The sequence below is a fragment of the Narcine bancroftii genome, chromosome 1, assembly GCF_036971445.1.
Source record: "Narcine bancroftii isolate sNarBan1 chromosome 1, sNarBan1.hap1, whole genome shotgun sequence".
Classification (NCBI taxonomy): domain Eukaryota; kingdom Metazoa; phylum Chordata; class Chondrichthyes; order Torpediniformes; family Narcinidae; genus Narcine; species Narcine bancroftii.
Window position 1 is genome coordinate 269,986,059 of NC_091469.1, and position 21,126 is coordinate 270,007,184.

Consider the following 21,126-nt stretch of genomic DNA (forward strand, 5'->3'; position numbering starts at 1 on the left):
TGCAATGTGTTTTACCGTTGGTTTTGGTGAACGTGATGAAAACTCCACAACGAGAGAAACTGAATTTAAGAATGACAAAGAGAGAATTTGTCACCTAAATATAAGGAATGATTTGAAGCAGTGACCCGAATGATCATTCCTTTTTATAATCTGAACTGAAATGCAGATGGCAGAGAACAGCCAAATGAGTGAAAATAGACCTAAAGGTAGTGAGCCAGAGTGAAATGAATAAAAATGAGGCATACATAAACAGGAAAAGAGAAAGGCATAATAAATATGTTGTGGTAAGGAAGAAGTGTGTGACAATGGCTGAATCAGGAAATATGATAACAATTGAGGGAAAAAAATGGTATTTATAGCTGATGCAAATAATTTTTTTTAAAAAAATGAAAAAATATTTTAAAGTACACAGCAAATCTATCAAAGTGTGAACGGATAAAAGTGGAAAACTAATAAAATGTGGATGAGCATGAAATACCGTAAAACAGCTCTCTGTCAGCACAGTGGTAAATAACGTTAAACATGGAGTATGCTGTTTGCCTATTATTTATATTTCCAGCTGACTCCTCGTAGAGATTGTTCAAATTCCTGAATATTGATTGGCACCTCAAGTTCATGTTTATTATCATCTGACTGCATAAGTACAACCTGATGAAACAGCATTCTTGGGTTCTCCATGCAAAATATGTAGGTATACATTGAGACAGGACACACAAACAGACAATCAATACATATGCAGGACAAATGTACACATAGAAAATTAAATTATTAATTAGATGGCTATGATTTAGTGAATATTAGAGTGGGGGAGGGGAATCTTTTACCTTGCGTGGGCCAGATGGTGAGTTAGTGGTTCAATGGTGGGCTGCACTGATTTGTTTTTGGTGCTGTTGGACGGGGGGTGGGGTGGATGGGAGTTGGTGGAAGTGTCAGACTGGGTTTTGGTGGGGGGGGGTGTGGCAGCGGCACTATATGGGTACATTTAGATTGTTACCTGGATATCTGGTCTGCAGCCTTCGTTGCATAGGTTGCCCACCCCTGTATTAGTCTCAGATGGTTAGTTCCTTTGGTCATTCAGCATTCTCACTGCCATGAGAAGAAACCCATAGCAATGATGGATTGCTACAGTAAGGTGTTGAAGAAGCCTGTAAAGACCTCCATCAATTGGTCTATGCAGTCCTTCGGTATCCAACCAGCTATTTGGTCTGGTCCCATTGCCTTGTCTGAGTTCACCTTGGATAGGGTTCTTCTCATCTCGGCTACGACTATGACAAGGTCCCTGTTCTCATCGAACCTTGCATAGAAGATGTTCAGTTCGTTAAGAAAGCAAAGTGTCGTTGTCTTTAATATACAAGGTTAACTTATTGTAAACTCCTTACTATAAAATGGATAGATGGGGCAGAATTTGTCAGGTGTGTTCAAGAAGGATTCCTGACACGATATGTGGACCAGCTGACTAGCGGAGAGGTCATACTGGATCTAGTTCTGGGTAATGAACTTGGTCAGGTGGCTGACCTCTCTGTGGGGAGCATTTCAGAGACTGTGACTACCATTCCTTGAACTTTAGCATAGTATGGAGAAGGTTATGAATAGACAAAATAGTAACATGTTGAATTGGGGAGTGGCTAATTACGATGGAACTGGGGAGAACAAATTGGAAACAGATGTTCTTGGGGGGGAAAGCACAATGTAATATGCAGGATGTTTAGGGACCAATTGTGTGGAGTTCTGGATAGCTTTCTCCTACTGAGATTGAAAAGATAGTAGGATATGGGAACAATGATTGGGGTGAGACTGCTAATTAGGAAGAAGGAAGCATGCAGAAGATTTAGTAAGCAAAAGACTGAAGGGCTCACGAGAATTGCATGGTAGTCAGGAAGGAACTTTAAAAGGGACTTAGGAGAGTTAGAATGGGGGCGAGAAGGCCTTGGCAAGTAGGATTAAGGAAAACCCAAAGATATTCTATGTATATGTGAAGAACAGAAGGATGATGAGAGTGAAGATCAGGCTGCTTAAGGATTAAGGTGGCAACATGTGCCTGGTGGCAGAGGAGATAGGGGAGGTCCTAAATGAATACTTTGCTTATCCCTGGGACCAAAAAATATGTACTTCAGGTTGCTACAGGAAGGGAGGGAAATGATCTTTGCAACCTCTCTGGCCACAGGGTGGTACTGGAGGGTTGAAGAATGGCAAATGTGCCCCCTTTTTTTAAAAAAAATTCTTAACAGAGGGTCCAAATCCATTGATCTCTCAAGGTTGACACGCAGGTTGATAGGGTAGTTAAGGCTTATGGTTTGTGAGCCTTCATTGGTCCTGGGATTGATTTCAAGAGTCATGTGATAATGCAGCAGCTCTATAAAATACTGGTTAGACCACACTTGGAATATTATGTTCAGTTCTGGTCACTTCATTAAAGAAAAGATGTGGAACCTATGGAGAGAGGGCAAAGGAGATTTATTAGGATATTACCTTAATTGGAGAATGTGTCTTATGGGGCAAGGTTAACAGAGTTGGGGCTTTTCTCTTTGGAGTGAAGAAGGATAAGAAGGGAATATGTAGAGGTCTACAAGATTATGAGAGGCATAGATAGGGTAGATAGCCATCACCATTTTCATGGGGGCAAGAGTAGCAAACACCAGAAGATATCTGTACAAGGTGAGGGGAAGATAGTTTAGGGGAGATATCAGGGGAAACTCTTACATGGAAAATAATGGGTGCCTGGAAGGCATTGCCAGGAATGGTGTTGGAGGATGAAACAATAAGGACATTTGAAAGACTCTCAGACAGGCACATAGATGCAGGAAAATGAAGGATTATGGGTGTGCGGAAGAGGTTGAGTTTGTTGAGTAGGTTTATATTGGTTGACACGCATCGAGGGCTGAAATGGCCTATATTGTTCTGTAATGTTCTAAGTAGATTTCAGGAAAATCTGTTCTCCTAATGGTGGGGTAATATTAATAATTTTTTAAAATAAAATTCACTAATCATTAAAATACTTCCAAATAGAAAGTGAGTGAATGACAGATGCTGCATAATACCTATGTTCCGTCTTCATACAGATGAATATTTGTGCCTCAGATCTACAAATATTTGGGGTTGGCACGATTGGTGTAGCAGTTAGCCCGATCCATTACAGTGCCAGCGATCGGGATTGAACTAGGGTTTGAATCCCAAACTGTCAGTAAGGTATATGTACATTCTCCTCCCCACATCTGCGTAGGTTTTCTCTGGGGGTGTGGGGGGGGGGGTGGTCTGGTTTCCTCCCAGCATTCAAAACGTACCGGGTGTGTAGGTTAATGGGATGTAAATTGGGTAGCACAGACTTGTGGGCTGAAATGGCCTGTTACCGTGCTGTAGTTTTTTTTTAAAGTGAATGGCTGTTATTAAAGTAATAGATTCTTGCAAAGTCAGTCAGCAGGGTCTGAGGAAAGCTGAAGAAGAATTAAAAGTCTCCTAAATACAACCTATAATTATCAGGCTTTTTCAACCTGAGAAGTCACCTTTACCTTCCCCAGTCCTTTACTTTATCTTCCTCTTTCCGTTTTAGAAGACCATCATTCACTGATGACTACAAAGAAAATACAAAAAGATATGTTAATTGAACCCTGGGTCTACAGCTTTTTTTTTTGAGGAATGTCTGTGTATTTTAGCAAATATGATTTTCTCTTGTTTTATCATTTATTTACCATACCTAACTTAAATGACAAAAGATAGCAATTAATTGGAAATTTCACACTGATGTCTTCACTTTGATATGATCATTGAGAAAAATTACACTGATCTATGTAGTTCAAGCTCCAGTTTATTGTTACTGATTGTACATATGCTGTTTCATTGCTTAAATTGGAGAATGTGTCTTATGGGGCAAGGTTAACAGATCAGCCTGATCTTCTCTCTCTCTCTCACCCCACCCCCCACCCCCCACCCCCCCACCCCCCACCCCCACCCCCCACCCCCCACCCCCACCCCCACCCCCACCCCCACCCCCACACACACACACACACACATAATTTACAGGTTCTTAGGATTGTTCAACAGTCTCACCGCCTGGGGGAAAAAGGTTGCAGTCCTGGTTTTTATACTCCTGTGCCCCTTCCTAAGGTAATGTCTCAAAGATACTGTGGGCTAGATGGTAAGGCTCCTCAATGATTGTCTAAGCCAGTGGTTTTCAACCTTTTTCTTTCTACTCACATGCCACTTTAAGTATTCTCTATGCCATAGGTGCTCTGTGATTAGTAAGGGATTGTCTAAGGTGGTATGTGGGTGGAAAGAAAAAGGTTGAAAACCACTGTTTTAATTATACCTCATTGACTTATTACATGCACGGTTTCATAACTCCAAAGGAAATGGGCCAATGACAAGTTCTTTCAAGCAAAATATTTCAGTAACAATTGGGTCTAGAGCAATGGTTCTCAACCTTCCCTTCCCTCCCCTCTCACATCCCACCTTAAGCAATCCCTTATTAATCACAGAGCACCGATGGCCTAGGGATTACTTAAAGTGGTATGTGAGTGGAAAGAAAAGGTTGAGAACCACTGGTCTAAGCCCTCTTTGAGCATCACTTGCTATAAATAGCATCAATAGATGGAAGGGAGATCCCAGAATTTATTCCTAGATCTTTACAGTGCAGTATATCTAACTTGCATTTTTTATACATACATCTCCACATGTGCTGTGCTAAATTCAACAGGTGGATGAGAGATACACTCAAAATGAGTCTCAACGAGGACATTTTTGATGAGTGAATGTATTGCTGCTGCAACTCTACCAACATCAGGAGGAGGTACTCCCTCTGAGCCTTGTAAAACTATATAAGTTTTATTTCTGAATGGGCGCCAAGTGATCATCCAGATTTTCTTGATACATGGCCACAGTCCGCACATGTTGGAAGTTAGATTTGTCCTTGAACATTTTATTTTAGTTTTGCACGGCAAGAGGTTGAAAGTATGTGCTGCTAACGTCGCCACAACAAAATGGGGTAATTTGGGATAGGGCGAGCAAATCTAATGAGTAATGAGTTCTGTAATTGTGAAAGGACTGAGAATTGTAAATTAAAATAACAATTCATTGATACGTCACCACAGGAGACAAGAGAAAATAAAATCAATTAGATTGAGAAATCAATCAACAGACAATTTTAAAAATGCTTTTACATTTTTAAAATTGTCAAGAGCAATTTGAATGAAAATCTGAAGGAGCAAGGCAATTTTATTATCGTTAATTTTTGTTTTCAGGGGTTACATTTTTTAGACCTCAATTCTTGGAACTTTCAATTAGATGATAAAACTTCCTCTGTTGCATGTTAGACTACCTATTCTAAAAATAGTTCTTTCACCCGTTCTGCTGAATTTTGGTTCAGATAATCAGAGCTGCAATATCAAAAATGGTAACTTTGTGGTGTTGACACACCCCACACCCAAAGTTTCTGCAACATTGGCTTCAAAATGACTCGCCCTATTTGCCTCACTATTTTTCACACAAAATCTTTTTTATTGCTAAGATTTACTGCTCAGACTAAGCTGCAAACTTGTGTTTGAACAGATCGGTTAGAAAGTCAGAAATAACACATGAGAAGTTAACGCAGGATTTGAACAGCAGCGTTATGACTTGGCAGATCTGTACTTAAACTTGGTAAAACAAACATGTACAGTTAAATTATAAGAGCATAACCACCAGCTGCAGCTGGGTGTTATCAATGATGTATGACTTTTGTGACCTATCTCAAGTTGGCAAAGGAGTTAATGTGCTGCATCTGCCATTGATTTGACTGTGAATATTTGTTGAAAGCTTTTAACTTCAGCAGAAAGACTGGAGTAGGTATTTTCTAAGGTGTATTTTGGTTTGCTGCACAATTTTCCTTGCCTTGGTAACAGGTCAACGGAATCATTACACCAATCATTCAGTTATACATTAGTTTAACATTCACTGTGGGCCTGGATTGGAAGTGAAAAAGGGGAGGGCTTGGAAAGCCATTTAAATTTAAATTAAGACATAGGGCACTGTAACAGGCCCTTCTGGCTCAAGAGACTGTGTTACCCAAATACCCCAGATTCGCCTACAACCCCCCCCCCCCCCCCAGTACATTTTAAAGAGCGGGAGGGAACTGGAGCACCCAGAGGAAGCCCACGCAGACACAAAGAGAACATACAGACTCCTTATGGACAGCAGTGGATTCGAACCCGGGTTGCTGGCACTGTAATAGCGTTATGCTAACCGTGCCACCCAGATTTAGTGCACCTTCCTGTTCAAGAGGAGTTCCATGCTCACAATTTGGAAATGAATATACCTGACTTAATAACTTTCTGTTGGCAATGGATCAAATATGAGGCAAGTTGCAAAACAAAAATGCTCTTTATCAAGAACATAAGATTTTCTTAAAATACTTCAATGCCTTCATTGTGCTTTCCAGACCATTTCCCTTTGCATCATAAAATTCTTGGTTCTCTTCCTTAGTCAACAGTGGGCATTTTTAATTTCAAAACTGCACTTTATTTAATGGATATGCTGTCAACTTTGAATGATTGAGTCAGTGACGTCGATTGTAAGGAGCTGAAAAGGTTATACATATTTAGCCTTTATTGATAAAGAATTTTTGCAACTTTCTTGCATTCATAATCATGTAATCTCACACACTTTTATCTTCGGTTTATTTCCATGGAGAACTGCATGTCGTAGCTATAATGCCATTGCATTGGCATTCTTCATTGCACTGCCAACATTCCATTATGTTTGTCAGAAAAAGTAATTGTAAAGGTTTAATTAAGTAATCAAATATCTCCACCTGCAGTCTGTTCACTGAAAACTATTTGAAGATTAATCAAAAGCTGCTTTTTAATGGTCCATGAATTGGCTCCAGAAGTTAAACAAGCAGGTCTGCAGATGCTGTGATTGTAGTTCAATGTAGAGGAACTCAGCAAATCGTGCAGTGTTCTATATGTAGCAAAGATAAAGATACATAACCAATGTTTCCAGCCTGAGCCCTTCTTCAATTAATGAGCAAAAAGAAGGGGGGTGCCTTTACAAAAATACTGTAGTGAGAGGAATGGCAGGGGAGGAGCACAGATCCACAGGCAAGAGGTCATAGGTAGATATGGGTGGGAAGGCAGAAGAAGAAAAAAAGGCTGGGAAGTGATGGGGGATGTGATAGCTCTCTCAATGGAAAGGAAAGTGGGTGGGGAGGTGAAGGAAAAGAAACAATGGGAGAAAGAAAGGGGCAGAGAGAGAGAGAGAGAGAGATGGGAAGAGACCTAGCAGAAACCAGAGAAGTCTGATAGAATATTAGGTGCTGTATTGTCAATATATATGCCTTTACACTCCTCTGTTCCTTCAAGATTCATTTTATTGTCATGTAATAAAATTACACTCACAATCAGCAATTCATGCTCTCCATTGACTACAGCGCGGCCTTCAATACCATTATTCCCTCAGTGCTGGTCGAGAAGCTACAAACTCCAGGCCTCTATACCCCACCTCTGCAACTGGATCCTTGACTTTCTCATTTTAAGACCACAGTTAGTACGAATTGAAAGCAGCATCTCCTCCTCATTGATCATCAACAAAGGTGCACCCCAAGGATGCGTGCTCTACTAATTATACACCCATATCTGCATGGCCAGGCACAATTCAAATGCTGTCTATAAGTTTGCTGATGACACCATAATTGTCGGCAGAACCATAAATGGCAATGAGGAAGCATGCAGGAGGGCGCTAGATCAGCTTGTTGAATGGTGTAATGACGACGACCTTGTGCTTAAGGTTAGCAAAACCAAGGAGATGATTGTGGACTTCAGAAGGAAGTCAGGAGAACTCGACCCAGTCCTCATCAAGGGCTCAGTCGTGGAGAGAGTCAAGAACATCACACTCCTGGGTGTCAATATCTCCGAAGATCTGTCCTGGAGCCTCCATGTTGATGTACTCACAAAGAAGGTGTGAGGTGTCTGAAGAGATTCGGTATGCCACTGAAGGCTCTTATAAACTTCTACAAATGTACCATGGAGAGCATCCTGGCTGGCTGCATCACTGCCTGGTGTGGAAGTGCTGAATCTCAGGACAAGAATAAACTCCAGAAGACAGTTAACTCAGCCTGCAACATCACAAACACCAGACTTCACTTGATCAAGGACATCTACACGATGAAGTGTCTTTAAAAAATCGGCTTCTATCCTCAAAGATCCCCATCGCTCAAGCCATCCCCTCTTGACTCTGCTACTATCTGGAAAAAGGCACAGGATGCTAAAGACAAGCACTCAGTGGCACAAGGACAGTTTCTTCTCCACTGCCATCAGATTCCTGAATAATCAATGAACCAAAGACACAGCCTTACTTTTGGTGCACTATTTTTATTTTTTATACCAATGTTCTAAGATGGTTCTAATATGAATGTTTGCACTCCTGATGCTGCTGCAAGACACACATTTCATGACTTGCTCATGACAGTAAACTCTGATTCTGAAATTGCATTTAGTCTGCAATTTCCAATTGCTGAAAGAGAACCAAAGAGAATCCCTTCAGAGTCACTGAGTGTCCTTGGATTTGCCTCCAGTGCTCCTGCAGCTTCTTCAGATACCCAGTCTTCAGTCCAAACCATTGGCAATACGAGCTCTAGATCCAAACCTCTAACACGGTCAGGAAGCTTTCAGCGCTTGTGGCCCCTCAGGAACCCTTCCCATCCTCAGCACCCTCTCGCAATCCTGGTTCTGATACCTGGTACCCCTCCAGCCAGTCTCCAGTAGTCAGTTTTGAGACCTTTGACTGGAAGTTGCCCTCAGCCAGGCGTGGGTTCCTCACATCAAGTCGCTTACAGCCTGTGTTCTTCGGCCGCAGAGATCCTGACTGATCCATTGCCATGGGCATCCTCCCATAGTGTAGTCTCTGCTTCTGCTTCTCAATGAGGGTGGGGTGCTTCTCCTTGTTTTCTGGCACCCTGCACCAGTCCTCACCTTCCCTAGAGCCTGCAGCACCTCGAGAAAACAATTTATTTATTTTTTGTTCTGTAGCATCTTTCTTGTCCCCAGGACGCTCCAAAGAATTTCATAACCAACAAAACACATTTTTAAGTGTAGTCAATCTTTTAATGTAGATAGCTCAGCCATTGGTATAAAATGAATCCTGCAGACAACAGTGAGATGAGCAGTTAGATAGTGACTAGATGATGAGTGTTCGAGTCTTACACTGGAAATATAAAGTTTATTCAGGGCACCTGAAAGGACTTCATTAATCTTCAATGAACAGTGCAATTAGATCCTTTTACATCTTTGAAAGGAATGTTTGCATCTCAAATGAGGCAGTAGTCTCTCCATAATAGTTGCAGGGGAAAAACAGGATGTGGTGTGTACAGATGACATATGATGTGCATGGTTCCAGTGTTTAACAAAGGAAAATTAACTGTATTTTATGAAGCTACAGTTTCGATGTGAAAAATGGTACTTTGTGGCTAAGTGGAATGGCAGCAAAGCACAAAGACTGTAGATGCTGAAATATTGAGCAGATATTGAAATGCTGAAGGAATTCAGCAGGGATAGAAAACATCCACAGGCAGAATTGCTCAATGTCAGGACCCTTTCTCAAAACTAAAATGGAATCGATTACATTTTATTTATAATGGGGGGGAGAGAGAGAGGGAGAGAGAGAGGGAGAGAGAGGGAGAGAGAGAGGGGGAGGGGGAGGGGGAGCAAATAGAGAAAGAAAATGTGTAAATGCTTGGATCAGATGAGGGCAGGAGCTACACAAAATTATATAAATCAGTGTTCATGCTGATAGGTTGAAGGCTGACCAGGAGGAATTTGATGTGTTTTTCTCCAAGTTTACATTGAGCTTCACTCTGACTATAGATGAGACCAAGGACAGACATGACACTGCAGGCAGGAATTGTTGGGGAAAATAAAATGGTTGGTTACAGGGAGTTCATTTAGAACCATGAACAGAGTGTAGCAATCATCCAATCTCCATTACTTCACTGGAACAAGACGCACATGGGGTGACTGCTTCACCAAACGACTATTCTATGTTTAAATTTTGAAATGATAGAAGAACTGTAATGGTGTAGGAAATAAAAGCCAATTAGGAATGAAATTAAAGACGTGTTCAGGAAAGGATGAGTAAAAATTGGAAGTATTTCTCTCAAAATGCTGTGAATGCTCGGACATCTGAATGCATCAACACTTGAGTGATGGGAGTTAAACAGGAATATTTGCAAAGGCTGCGATTCATGGTGCAATGAACAAACATGCTGGAGAAACTCAGCATCTATCGGAAGCAAAGGGATAGACCCAACGTTTCTTGCAGGACCTGCTGAGTTTCTCCAGCGCGTTTGTGTATTGCACTAGAGTGAGATGATTTTGTTTGGTTTAAATTCAGTATGATGTGGAGCAAAAATGGGGAAATAAAATTTAGTTTCAAATCATCCATGATCCTCTGATCCGAAAATGCATTGGGTGGGATAGACTTTTGGCATTCTATCATCTTGCAATGAAAAGCATGGACAATGTTTTTCATGCTGGAGTTGCTCCCAGAATTCAGTGTCTGAAGTTCGCATCTTCTTTCAATGCAATGCAGCTAGTTCTAATTTTCTGCTTGCAAACTGCAAAGAGATATGTTAAGTTCTGATATAAAATTAGGAATGTATAATTTACAGGAAGCTAACATATAACACATTTAAGTACAATTCTGCCTAGACTTATCTAAAACCATTTTACTCAAAACTGTGATTTGGCCTTCATGAGCATTGGGCAAATGCTTGGAAAAAATAACCCTGTTGTTCTCTTCTATTGTGGATCATAAAGACTTACTGATCATAACTCCCAGTTCAAACAGGCCAGGGTGCTGAAACACAGGAATCTTTGGTGGTTGGTGGGGGTGGAGGGGGGTGGGGGGAGCGAGGGAGAAACACATTTTAAAAAATATCACCGTGGAGATCTCGGATCAGAAATTTATTTTTCTTTCTCCCCCCTCCCACAATGATTTCTCTCTTTACCTGTCTCTCTATCTTCCATGTCTTATACCCCTTCACTTATGGGGCTACTCTCCCAGTTATTTTTTCCTCCATTGTAAATGCAGAGGGTTCAGACTCAATGCTGTTGGACCTGCTAAGTTCCTTCAGCAGTTGTCTGCTCAAGACTCCAGCATCTGCAGCTTTTGTAAGGAATGAGAAACTAGCTGGGGGTTGTGGGGGGGGGGGGTAGTATATAGCAAAGGCTGAGTTGAATGTCGAAAGGGAGATTGGGCAGAATAAGCCTTGTTCGAGACTTTTCTTGTCCGAGATCCCCAGTGATATTTTTACAACTTGTTTTTCCTATGTTTCAGTTTATTGCCTGGGCTGTTTGAATTGGGAGTTATGATCAGTAAGTCTTTACGATGCACAAATTAGAAGAGAATATCAGGGACATTTTTGAAGCCAAACCACAGATTTGAGTTTAGAGAAAAATAATGTCATTATAATTCTTAAAGGGCCTGACAGATTAGATTAAGTATCCTGGCTGAGTATTTAGAAGCAGGCTTAGCTATCCAGGAGAGTTGAGAAGGAATTTTTCACCCAGTGACTCTTTGGCGTTCTCTACCAAAATGATTGTGGAAGCTCAGCTCATTAAAACAAAAGCTCATTCAAGACAAAAGGATAGGGAGTCAAGGGAGGTGTGGTTAGTTCAGGAAAGCAGTGCTGCAGTACAAGATTAGCTAATCTCAGGTGGAGCAAACAATGTCAGAGTAGGTTTACTCCTGCTATATTTTACGTTCTGAAAATCACATTTAGTCATGCCAAGCAATAATTCCAGTAATCCTTGGTTGATGCTCAATGCTATCTAAGTCTAGCAAGACATTCAGTAACATCACAATTGGGTATTACCCATTTGCTTCTTAAACAAAGAAGGAATGGACAATGAACATGACCATTCAAAGTTGTCTACCTCTTGGAAAAACTGAGGGATTTTAAAAAAAAAGAAATTGGTAACATCTGTATCAGTTTAGTTGAATTTTGTAGCAGTGGTTCTCAACCTTTTTCTTTCGACTCACTTACCACTTTAAGTAAATCCCTTTGTCATCTGTGCTCTGTGATTAGTAAGGGATTGCCTAAGGTGGTATGTGAGTGGGAAGGGAAGGCAGAGAATCATTGCTCTAGACCCAATTGTTACTGAAATATTTTGCTTGAGAAAAATTGTCATTGGCCCATTTCCTTTGGAGTTGTGAAACGATTAAAACAGTGGTTTTCAACCTTTTTCTTTCCACCCGCATACCACCTTAAGTAATCCCTTACTAATCATAGAGCACCGACGGCATTGGGAATACTTAAAGTGGTAAGTGAGTGGAAAGAAAAAAGGTTGAGAACCACTGGTTTAGAGGTATCAAATGCATATTTATTCACATTCAAGTCAATTCAGATGTTCTAATTCCTTTAGACACTGTATTGATATAAATATAGTAAGCCAAAGATGATATCATCTCTTTTAGTATTGCAAATCTACGACCCTGGCAGCAGATAAACTGGAAAGAAATGGCAGTTTTAACCTCACTGTAAACATGGAGGGTAACTCCCTTCAAGTGCATGATCTGATTTTTGTCACAAGGGATGGTCAACCTTTCGAGGAAGGTGGGGAGGTGTAAAGAAGTGGAGGAGTTTGCTAGTGCCAATGGCTAAGTTTTATTGACTGCATGAACTTAACAGCTGTCAGGAAATTCCACAATGAATTTGTAATTTGAGGTTCATCATTTGGTTACTGCCAACTATGTTGACTGCTGCATATGTGACTTGGTTCTGATCTGGAGAGGTTATTGTGTTGTAAATTAAGACTATCTGGCTGAGAAAAAAGATTGATTTAAGAAGGGGGAGAAAAGAAGAATATAGCACAAAGATATGGTGGCTTTTCACAACTGATGCCAAAGAGGGATGCTGCAAAAGAACATGATGGATTTGTGGAAAGGTTAGGCTGACATGCTGAAATAACATAAGATCTAGGATTGGATGGTTCCCAGGAATTTGTTTCAATTCGAGTTTTGGAGCATGATCTTCTATTTTAAAAATTCATTTGAGTTGGGTAAGTTCCACAATGGACATACTGCATGTTATCAGTTACAGGCCATTCATAAGTACAAGATTTTTTTTTTTTTTTCTTTGGCTTGGCTTCGCGGACGAAGATTTATGGAGGGGGTAAAAAGTCCACGTCAGCTGCAGGCTCGTTTGTGGCTGACAAGTCCGATGCGGGACAGGCAGACACGATTGCAGCGGTTGCAAGGGAAAATTGGTGGGTTGGGTGTTGGGTTTTTCCTCCTTTGCCTTTTGTCAGTGAGGTGGGCTCTGCGGTCTTCTTCAAAGGAGGTTGCTGCCCGCCAAACTGTGAGGCGCCAAGATGCACGGTTTGAGTCATTATCAGCCCACTGGCGGTGGTCAATGTGGCAGGCACCAAGAGATTATGTGCACCAAGAGGCACATAAGTACAAGATAGTGTGGAGCAAAAGACCACATGGACAGTTAAGTTGACTCCGACATTTATTCAAGTCATAGCCATGTAATTAATTTAATGAAGGCCAGTATTCTTGAGTTGTGCAGATAAAAATTGTGCCCATGTTTCCAGGTGTGGTCTCTTAACAATTGCAATAAGAATTCCCACTTGTACAACCTAATTCCTGAAAAAACATAAACCATTTCCCTTTTTAATTCATGCTGTACCTCTTGAAAATCTAAAGTATATTTATTCACAGCAGATTTGAAAGAAATCTGCTTTTCGTCCCATCAAAATAAACGAAATGTGTCTGCTTATTCACCCTCCCACTCATTCTCTGTCACCTCCCAAAATCTGATTGCCAATCCTCATCCATTCACCACCAAGACAAAAAAAAACATACAGAGACTGCTGTTACCCAATCAATGACTTCCTGGGTATTGATCTGCAGACGATGAATGGAATTATCTGTTATTGAGGTTTGTGGAGTTTCCTTCCTTCATAAATGGCCTACCATCTGAGACTCCTGAAACTTTCATATTATTTAAACAGGAAATGCATTCCAACAAGAAATGTCCAGTTGGGGTCAAAACTGTACAAATCCAGTAGCCACCCTTGGTTATAAACCAATAAACTAATCTTTATTTCACAACATTGTTCCCTCTTCATTTGGGTAGGTTTGTACAAAGTAGAGATGGAACCTGTCACCATCTGATTTTTGTAAAAACACAACGCTCTAGAAACTCAGCAGGTCAAACAGTGTACGCTATATAGCAAATATAAAGATGCGTAACTAACGTTTTGGGCCTGAGTCCTTCATCAAGGGCTTGAGAGGCTGATTTTTTTTTTAAATTAGCCCAATGCAAAAGAAAAATAAAGCTGAAGTTAATATCATGTTAATGTAAGTGTGGATTCCAATTTTGGTGCATTTACTTTTGTTCGAGTTGTGGAAAAATTATTCAGTGCACTAACGTCTTCTTTGTTTGGTCCTTATTCTCTTTTGAGATGGAAAGTGAGGAGCATTCTCATTCCTATCATTATGTGTGGCACTGGTGGAAATTAATCCTGCTGTGATGGCGTGATTACAAGCTTCACTCTGTGACTGCTGTTTTTAGAAACTAAATTACATTATATCAAAAGCGCCTCTTATCCAGTGCGCATTCACAGAATGGCAACCAAACTGCAAAATTCCATTCAGTCTATACAAAAGTAAACTGTACCGAGGCCAAGAAAATAATGGATTGGGCTGTCCAGGAGATGTTTGTATCTTTAAAATATATTTTAATCCAAGTTTCGCTGAGTTATCCTTGAAAAGGCAAGCAGCAGTTGAGCTTCTGTTTGATTAAGGTTTGCTCACCAATAGACTCCATTCTTGAAGTAGCAATGCTAAGGCCAAAATCTTGACAATTTATCAATTGTGGATGCTTTCCTGCTTTGTATGCATGCCTATCCTCTGCAAAGAAATCCATTTTCTCTGTTAAAATTTCCACTTGGAGATACTGAATAATTAGTTTCATGATGCATTCGGAACATTTTCGAAGAGGCTTCTGGAAGCTCTGTGGACTTCTGCAGTGTCTAGACACACGAGTGGTTATGGTAAGTGTGTGCAATGTTGTGGATTAACTCAATCTCTTCTTGAGGGTTAAACAGGTAAGTCTGCAGACACAGAAGTGCTGGAGAAACTCAACCTTTCGAGGAAGCCAAGTGTCACACTTGGGGGGGGGGGGGTCTCCATCACTTTTTCATTGTATATTAAATTGTCAGTTCCAGGATCCATCCAAAACTACATCCATGTTCTTATTACAAGCTTATCCACAATGAATTCTCCCCCCATCCCCCAACATTGAAACATAAAAGTTGCAGATGTTGGAATATGAAGTAAACAAAGAATTGCTGGAGGATCTCAGCAGGTCAGTCAGATCCATTAGTAGAAATGGTCAGTCACCATTTTTTAATCCATCCACCACCAAGACAAAAAAAAAACATTCAGAGACTGCTGTAACCCAATCAATGACTTTCATTCTGGACCACATTACCCTGAATACTAATGATCATGACACCATCATCTGTCTTTTAAACTTCATGGCAACTATGCTCTCTGATACAGGTGTGGCAGAGCAAGAGTAAAATTAAATAGGCCTTTCCTCCTCTCTCTTCATTCTCTCCTCCTTTCTTTCTTCTCTCTACTTATATTTTCCTCTATTGTTTTGTGTTTCTCTTTGCTATTTCTCCTCCCCTTTCCCCTTCTCTCCCCCTCTATTTTCTAACATCCTTTCCTCAGTCCTTTTATTCTCCCCTCTCAGACACCCACTCTTCTTATCCCTCCCTTTTTTCTTTGACTTTATTTTCTCTGTTTTGTCACAAATGGTGCCTTATCTTTGTATCAAGGATTAGAGCTTTTGGAGACATTCTCCAGTTTTTGAGAGCTTCCACAGCATAGACAAAGGTACTTACAAGCACTTGCTTACAATTGCATGCTGATCAGCACTTGTGGAGTCTCAGCTAGGGTGGTCTTGATAAGATTGTTCATGTTTATATTTCCAATGATATACATTATTTGTAGTACTTAAGTGAATTTAGAGATTGTTGTTTTCCAAATGCACATGTCTGTTAGTAATCAAAAGAGTTGGCTTGGATGGCTTATTTAAGTGAAATGAATTGGAGCCAATTTCCTCAGACTTCAGCTGAAGAAGTCATTTTGAATGTGATCTATTTCTGAAATGAATCTTGCATTGAATCAGTTTGTATGTTGATCCATCTTCGCTCTGATACCTGTGTTGAAAGAAGAAGCAGGTCATGAGAGATATTTAATGTTTCATAGAAGGTAGGAGCAGGAGTAGGTCATTCGGCCCTTTGAGCCTGCTCCACCATTCAATGAGATCATGGCTGATCTTAAAGTTCAGTACCCTGTCCCCACCTTCTCTCCATAACCCCTAATTCCCTTATACTGAAAAAATATATCTAATTCCCTCTTAAATATATTCAATGAACCTGCCTCTGTGGCAATGAATTTCACAGATTCACCACCCTCTGGGTAAAGAAATTCCTCCTCATCTCGGTCCTAAATGGTTTACCTATTATCCTTGAACTATGGCCCGGGGTTCTGGACTCTACCGCCATTGTGCAGTCCTGCCAGAATTTTATATGTCTCTATGAGATCCCCTCTCAATCTTCTAAACTCCAGCGAGTACAATCCCAAATTGCGCAATCTTTCCTCATAAGTTATTCCTGTCATTCCAGGTATCAGCCTGGTGAATCGCCTCTGCACTCCCTCCATTGCAAGAACATCCTTCCTCAGATAAGGCGACCAAAATTGCACACAATACTCCAGGTGTGGTCTCACTAAGGTCTCAATAAGGTATCCTTATTCCTATACTCAAACCCTCTTGATATGAAGGCCAACATACCATTTGTGAGATTTCCCTGATCCTCTGCCAAAGATTCAGTAGGAATGTGAGAGAGCCCTTGTGCAAAGCCCACTCTCCTGTATCTCGGCAAAAAAATTGATGAACTGCGGTCAATTGTATTCCATCTTTATTGTGATGCCTTCTGCTGAGGAGAGGCCTGTCATATTCAGGCCTGCAGTCCACTGAGTGTCCTGGTAACGACCAAAGCTGGATTCCAGTTCTTGGCTCCTCCTGTTTATGTTTCCAGATAATTGTATCTGCAACTATCAGAAATTCTTTATCTATTTCTCCCAATGTGCTGCATAAGCAAAAAATTCTTCTGTGTTTGTTGACTGCATTAATGCCAATCAATAATAAGCTGGATTTAGTGATTGAGTAGTTGTGAACCAAAGAAGAGAGCTTTACAGGCTCTCTTTTGTTTTGGCTTCTCATTGTCATACAGCACAGAAGCAGGCTCTTCCACCCACTGAGGCTGTACTGATCATCAATGCTGTTTTAAGACTAATATACTGTAACCTATTTTAATCTCTCCATCAACTTCTCCTTCCCCTTCCTATCCCCCCACCAGCTGTCAGGGTCACACTTACTCCCTGAAACTTGGTCTTAGGATCCTTGCAGACTGCCTCTCCTGAGACATACTAGCAATGATGCTTTTTGATAATAGCAGCTTTTTTCATTCAAACCTGGAAGAGGGATTTGGCTGCAGTGAATATCTTGACAATATCCTTTTGCACGTTACTGCTCTTTATACAAGGAAGTTGTCAGCTCCATGTACAAACCTGAAGAAGTATCTGCAAGTTCCTTTGCCTTTTGAAGGGCTTGTTCCACTTTCCACTCCTTCATCTCTGTGACACAACTGAAAGGGAATTCCTTGTATTGTGGGGTGATCCTTGAACTTCCTGCGCTCAGAGCCCAAAGAAAACATGGGATGATCCGCCATTAAATGTGGAATCCACAAGGATTGTGGTGGAACTGGTTGTAATGAATTTCAGCAGGCATATTAGGGAGATGGTTAGTTGCTTTAACACAAAAAAAGGTGCAGATGAATTTTCAGGGATGAATATCTTATCAGAAATCTATTATTTCTAGCGAGTGCTTTGATTTCCATAGAAATCAATGTGATCGCAAAAGTAGATACATTTTCTATGATGAAATAAGATGGTCACAGATCAAGAGAGAAAATATTCAAATGGAAAGGCAAAAAAATGACAAAGGGGAATCTGGAGAGTAGAAATCACCTATGGGGGCACTGAGAAGCAAGGGAGGAGGAGCACATCTGTTGAAAAAGAGGAACATTTGACTAGCTTTTTACATGAAAGGTGAGTGCAGGGTGCGTACAGGGACTTAAGTTTACTTATTTTTGGTTGGACACTGAAAACTGATGCATGTTATACACACATGTCACATATCCTTATATATGCTTCATGGGCACTAGGGAGGAGAAGCTTGATCCCACTGTTGCCTATCCCTATTCCTAGTTACCCCATCTTCACGATTCCCTTCATTCCCCTGTTTGCTTCTGGAGGAGAAAAACAATGATTTTGTGCAATGGTGCATTTCGCCATACAATTTTAGTACTTTAGTGTGCGATCAGAAGCAATTGAGTTCCCTCTTTTAAGGAAAAATATTGTGGCATAATCAGCATGTGTTATGCAATTAATCATCCTGGACCCTTCTGCACAAATGTAAAAACAATAAAGTACTCTCCGCTCCACTTGGATCCTCCTATGCATTAATTTGCCAGCTCAAGTGAGAAGGTTCATATCATTTGGTGTTGTTCTTTTCTGATAGATTGACTGCACAGAGGAGCATAGAAGATGAGGAGGAGCTCGCCCGTGAGCGCCGGCGGCGGGCACGGGAAGCACGGCGCTACGACGAGGATGACAATGGGTCCTATGCCAGCAGCACATCATCCACACCCGTGTTTGAGAGCCACCGGACCACCACGGAAAACCAGTAGGTCCTCGATCATTGATATCTCTCTTCCCTCTCTTTAGATAAACATAGTCCTGATGATGGATTTATCGTCATAAACGTTGAACAACGTGCATATGCGCTGAAATTCTTACTTGCTGCACCCAACTAGGTACATTAATGAAGACAATGAACGTATAAGACAGATATAAATATTGACAGTAATCCATTCCCACATTGATAAAGGGTCCTTACCCGAAATGTTGACTGACCAATTTCTCCACAGATTCTCACTCTTTGCTCAAGATTCCAGCCCTTGCATTTTTTTGTTTCTCTAATGTCTTTAACCATGTATGTGTGTGTGTGTGTGTGTTTGTGTATATATGTATATATGTGTATATATATATGTGTGTATATATGTATATATATATATATGTGTGTGTGTATGTGTGTGTGTATGTGTGTGTGTATGTGTGTGTGTATGTGTGTGTGTATGTGTGTGTGTATGTGTGTGTGTGTGTATATATATATGTGTGTGTGTGTGTGTGTGTATATATATATATATATGCCTAAAGAAATCTCTTGGTGCCTGCCACATTGACCACCGCCAGTGGGCTGATAACGCCTCAAACCGTGCATCTTGGCGCCTCACAGTTTGGCGGGCAGCAACCTCCTTTGAAGAAAACCGCAGAGCCCACCTCACTGACAAAAGGCAAAGGAGGAAAAACCCAACCCCAACCCCAACCAACCAATTTTCCCCTGCAACCGCTGCAACCGTGTCTGCCTGTCCCGCATCGGACTTGTCAGCCACAAACGAGCCTGCAGCTGACGTGGACTTTTTACCCCCTCCATAAATCTTCGTCCGCGAAGCCAAGCCAAAGAAGAGAAGATATATATATATGTGTGTGTGTGTGTATATATATATATATATATATATATATGTATATGTGTGTGTGTGTATATATGTGTATATATATATATATATATATATATGTGTGTGTGTGTGTGTATATATAGATAGTTTGTAATATTTCTGAAGACATTGTGAAGCTGCTGAGACACCAAGACACAAAATTCATTAGCACTGATTGAGCTTGTGAGTTGAGATCTCCGTACTTTATTTACACCATATTCACCATATGAAAGGCGGAAGCCCAAGAATTCTTGTCACCCTTGTCATGGCTTCTGTGTTTACTATCCATGGTGTACAACCTGGACATATTGGAAGGTTCCTGCATCTGGTTCTACTACATTTGGGATGATGTTGCCGCCTGGCCCAGTGGTTCCCTAAGTTCTCCCCACAGCATTGGATCAATGCTATAGCATTCCTTTTAATGGGAGATGGAGTGCAAGTGGGGAAGATAAGAAGCTAACTAGAATAATAAATATATTTTCTTGTTTCATCTTGAGATAATAACATATGTCAGAGATAACTTTCACCTTCAGTTCACATTGAACAGATAACTCTGGGCCAGATATCTCAAAGATGGAGGAATTCTGCAGGTTAAGCAAAGGAGTTCCTTTTACTCGCGCCCTTGATATCAACTCTTCCTCCTTTATTGGCCAAGAACAAGATTAGTTTTAACAGCTCAGGATTTTTCAATGATTTTCATTAACATTTTTATTTGTGTAATGGATCAGAACATAAATATTAAATTGAAAGACAGCTTGGGACAAATCCTTGTCATCTACCAAAGCTTTATGTCAGTGCATTTGGCTGCTTACACTGGACAGGCTCATTGCCTACCTTAGATCTCTCTAGTCAACTGGAAGCAATCTTCCATTTGATTCCAATGGGTGATTATGCTTTGGATCACTTTGGTGGGGGAGGCAGGGGGTTGGAAACAGCGCTGTTTGGAGTAAGGCAAGTGGAAGAGCTAACTCAACATATTCCTGTTAGTTCAGTTGGCTGGTGAAAAGACTTTTTCAGAGTTGAATTTAGCTCATCCAAGAAATCTTAACATGTAACAGAGAGGATAATCAATGTGGATGGCAGTGTGGGAAGGAGGAGTGTACATCTGTGAATTGCTTCATCTGCTTGCGCTAAACTTGGGTGAGATGACTGAAGGGCTCAATCAAAACAAATGGGAAGCATTTTGCAACCAAGTGGAAAGTTTTGACAAAAATGGAAAATTATGTCACCCAAGAACATTGAGAAGAGTTTCACAACTGATTAAGTACTTTTGAAGTTCAATCCTGTTGTAATGCAGTAAGCATGCATTCATTTTGTGTACAGCAAGCTTCCACATGCCATTGAAATATATGAAGGGATCATCAGTTTTCTGGAGCTCCATTTAGCATTTCAAAAGAATATGCTATGAAAAGGAATTTATTTTTAATTCTAATTCAGTCATACAGCACGGTAACAGGCCACT

The 21,126-nt window shown here is 40.7% G+C and overlaps 1 protein-coding gene across 4 annotated transcripts in view; it reads left to right on the forward strand.

Annotated features, from left to right (window-relative positions):
- Positions 1 to 21,126, forward strand: part of lsp1a (lymphocyte specific protein 1 a) — a 253,384-nt gene that overhangs the window by 141,145 nt on the left and 91,113 nt on the right. For 3 of the 4 annotated variants that reach the window (XM_069898739.1, XM_069898719.1, XM_069898729.1), the window contains exon 2: positions 18,629 to 18,793. The exons of the other annotated variant lie outside the window; for it this stretch is intronic. In XM_069898739.1, the coding sequence (XP_069754840.1) occupies positions 18,629 to 18,793 (165 nt within the window). The remainder of the gene's footprint in view (positions 1 to 18,628; positions 18,794 to 21,126) is intronic. 4 annotated transcript variants of the gene reach the window in all.